The sequence below is a fragment of the Sesamum indicum genome, linkage group LG3 (genome assembly GCF_000512975.1).
Source record: "Sesamum indicum cultivar Zhongzhi No. 13 linkage group LG3, S_indicum_v1.0, whole genome shotgun sequence".
In the NCBI taxonomy this organism is placed as follows: Eukaryota; Viridiplantae; Streptophyta; class Magnoliopsida; order Lamiales; family Pedaliaceae; genus Sesamum; species Sesamum indicum.
The window spans coordinates 21795237-21797556 of NC_026147.1; the positions used below are offsets into that span (position 1 = coordinate 21795237).

Here is a 2320-nt window from a genome sequence, read left to right on the forward strand (position 1 = left end):
CATGTTTTGGTAAAAATATGGTTCCTGTGAAAGATAACTCAGAGTCCTGGTTTGTTCTACTTTGCGATCAGTTAGACAACCAAACAAGGCAATTGCATCAGCTAACATGCAAAACAAGTCGCATTATGCTTAAATGAGTCAAAAACATAGAAAACCAGACACCACTTTCTCATATATCAGCATTGCCATGGGATCATTACCATGCGCACAAGCTCACATATGCCGATGGTTGAAAATTTAGGACTCTTTTAGAATTTATGTACAACAATGAGTAGTGAAAGAGAAAAGAAACATAGAAAAAGAAGGGGATGAGACAAACCTCAAATCTCAAGCCCTCTCCCCTTCTCATGAGATCCAAGACATGGCGAATCTGCTAAAAAACAAAACATAAGTTAACAGCTGTTTTTTATAATGATTTCTCAAAATTAAGGAAATAAAGTTCTTGAAATCTTAGATCCTTGAGATGCAAAAAGTAGCATAAACCAAAAGAGATGTGTGAATAAGTTGTAGAGAGAGAGAAAGAGATCAAAAGCATCATGCACATCAAGATAAGCATCGTTCAAGACAGTAATACACAAGACACATTTACCATCAACGAGCATAGTCCAGCATGTTCTTCCACATAATAGGGGTTATCATGAAGCAAAAACACACCATTCAATCTTCGTAATTCACATAAAAAGCATTGGCAACAAGGAGTAACTGAAGACAATCTTAAAGATATCATTGATTTCAAAACAATCTAAGTGCATTATACAAACTGAATTATTACTTCTTAACCTATGTGGAAAGTTCTACCTATACAGAAATATAAACTTATAACGAAAAATGAGACGCAGCTTGAATTCATTACCGGAGGGTTTTCCGACCTACTAACTTGACGAAATGTGCAGTCAGTATAAAAAGAGAGAAAGCAGGGTAAGGAAAACCAGAATTCAGAAGGAAAAAAGAAACGGATGTTCTGCATCTCAGATGCTTCTTATAAGTAGTTCAGTTCAACTTGGCCTCTGGATGTTAGGTGAATTACGTCTAGCGGCATTCAGTGACCATAAATATGCTGGCAACATTAATTTCCTTTCTTGTTGTTTTCTTCCTAGCAGGTGTGCAAGGGAATGCAGTTGAGGATAAATTATATTGATTTGAGGTGTATGACATACATACAAATTTTAGGCATCATTAATGTTTTATGTAATGATAGTGAAATATTAAATTAAAATATAGTTGCACAATATATGTTCATTTAATAAAGACCATTTTCTGCGAGTTACTAGCAGGGTAAGCAAACCAGGAAACCACATATACAGAAATCACTAGGAAAATTTTTTGACGCAATTAAGGAAAAACCCAAATTTTGGAGATAGAATGTACATCAAGAAAATATCATGTTAGCTTATGCAGAGGTGGACTTCCCAAAGATCATCCATATAATGAACCGATGATTTCATACTAAAAAAGTAACATGAAATTCTCGAATCCAAGTTACAAGCAATCAAGTGAAAATCACAACTACGTGCAACTAGAGTAAAAGGAAAAGTTTATATGTGAATTTCATAAGGTGGAATATGAACCATGATACTATTTCACAAATGCAAAATGCAAAGTACAAGATATAGATATACCTCAGACATTATACTGCTTCTTCCTTCACTAGCAGCAGCCAAGCTTCGCAGTGAATAAGGTATTCCCAAAGCACCATCCAGGTGTCTCTCCAACAATGCTGACCTTGAGTTCGATGCATGGTGACCTTGACTACCAGATCCAGATGGAAGGGGCATCTCCTGTGAGGCAGCAGAAGGACTCGACCTTATGGCATGACCACTACTTTGACCTCCATACTCAGTACCTGCCGAGGATAACAGAGATCTCCGAACAATTTCTGACAGTCTCCGAGGATACTGTGGACAACCCCGATGAGACCAAGTAGGTGCAGATGAATTAACCCCTGAACTAGAGCCCTGCCGAGAAGTAGAAGCGACGTTTCCAGGAATACTGTTACTTCCACCAGTCAAGTTCCAATTTCTAGTTTGTTGGGATGAACTTCCCATCTCACCAGCAGGAACAAATACAGGATTTTCCGAAATGCTTCTGGGAATATTTCGTGATGTATAATCTTCATAAAGCATAGGATCCCTCTCTCCAGAAATAGCGGAAGCAGATGAAATATTAGTTCTTGAGCTAGATGCTCCACTCCATCGAGATTGAGGATTTCGACGAACAGAAGGAACATGCGAAAGAAATGACTGAGCCCGAAGGCTTCCATTTTCCACAACAGGAGCTGAATGCAAGTCAAACAGGCGATTGCGAAGCACTACTCTACTCT

The 2320-nt window shown here is 38.1% G+C and overlaps 1 protein-coding gene across 1 annotated transcript in view; it reads right to left on the minus strand.

Moving 5' to 3' along the window:
* LOC105159134 (probable E3 ubiquitin-protein ligase RHG1A) overlaps positions 1–2320 on the minus strand; it is a gene marked incomplete in the record, with an annotated part of 6107 nt that overhangs the window by 943 nt on the left and 2844 nt on the right. The window contains 2 exon segments of the mRNA XM_020692588.1: positions 320–370; positions 1620–2313. Of these exon segments, the coding sequence (XP_020548247.1) occupies positions 320–370; positions 1620–2313 (745 nt within the window).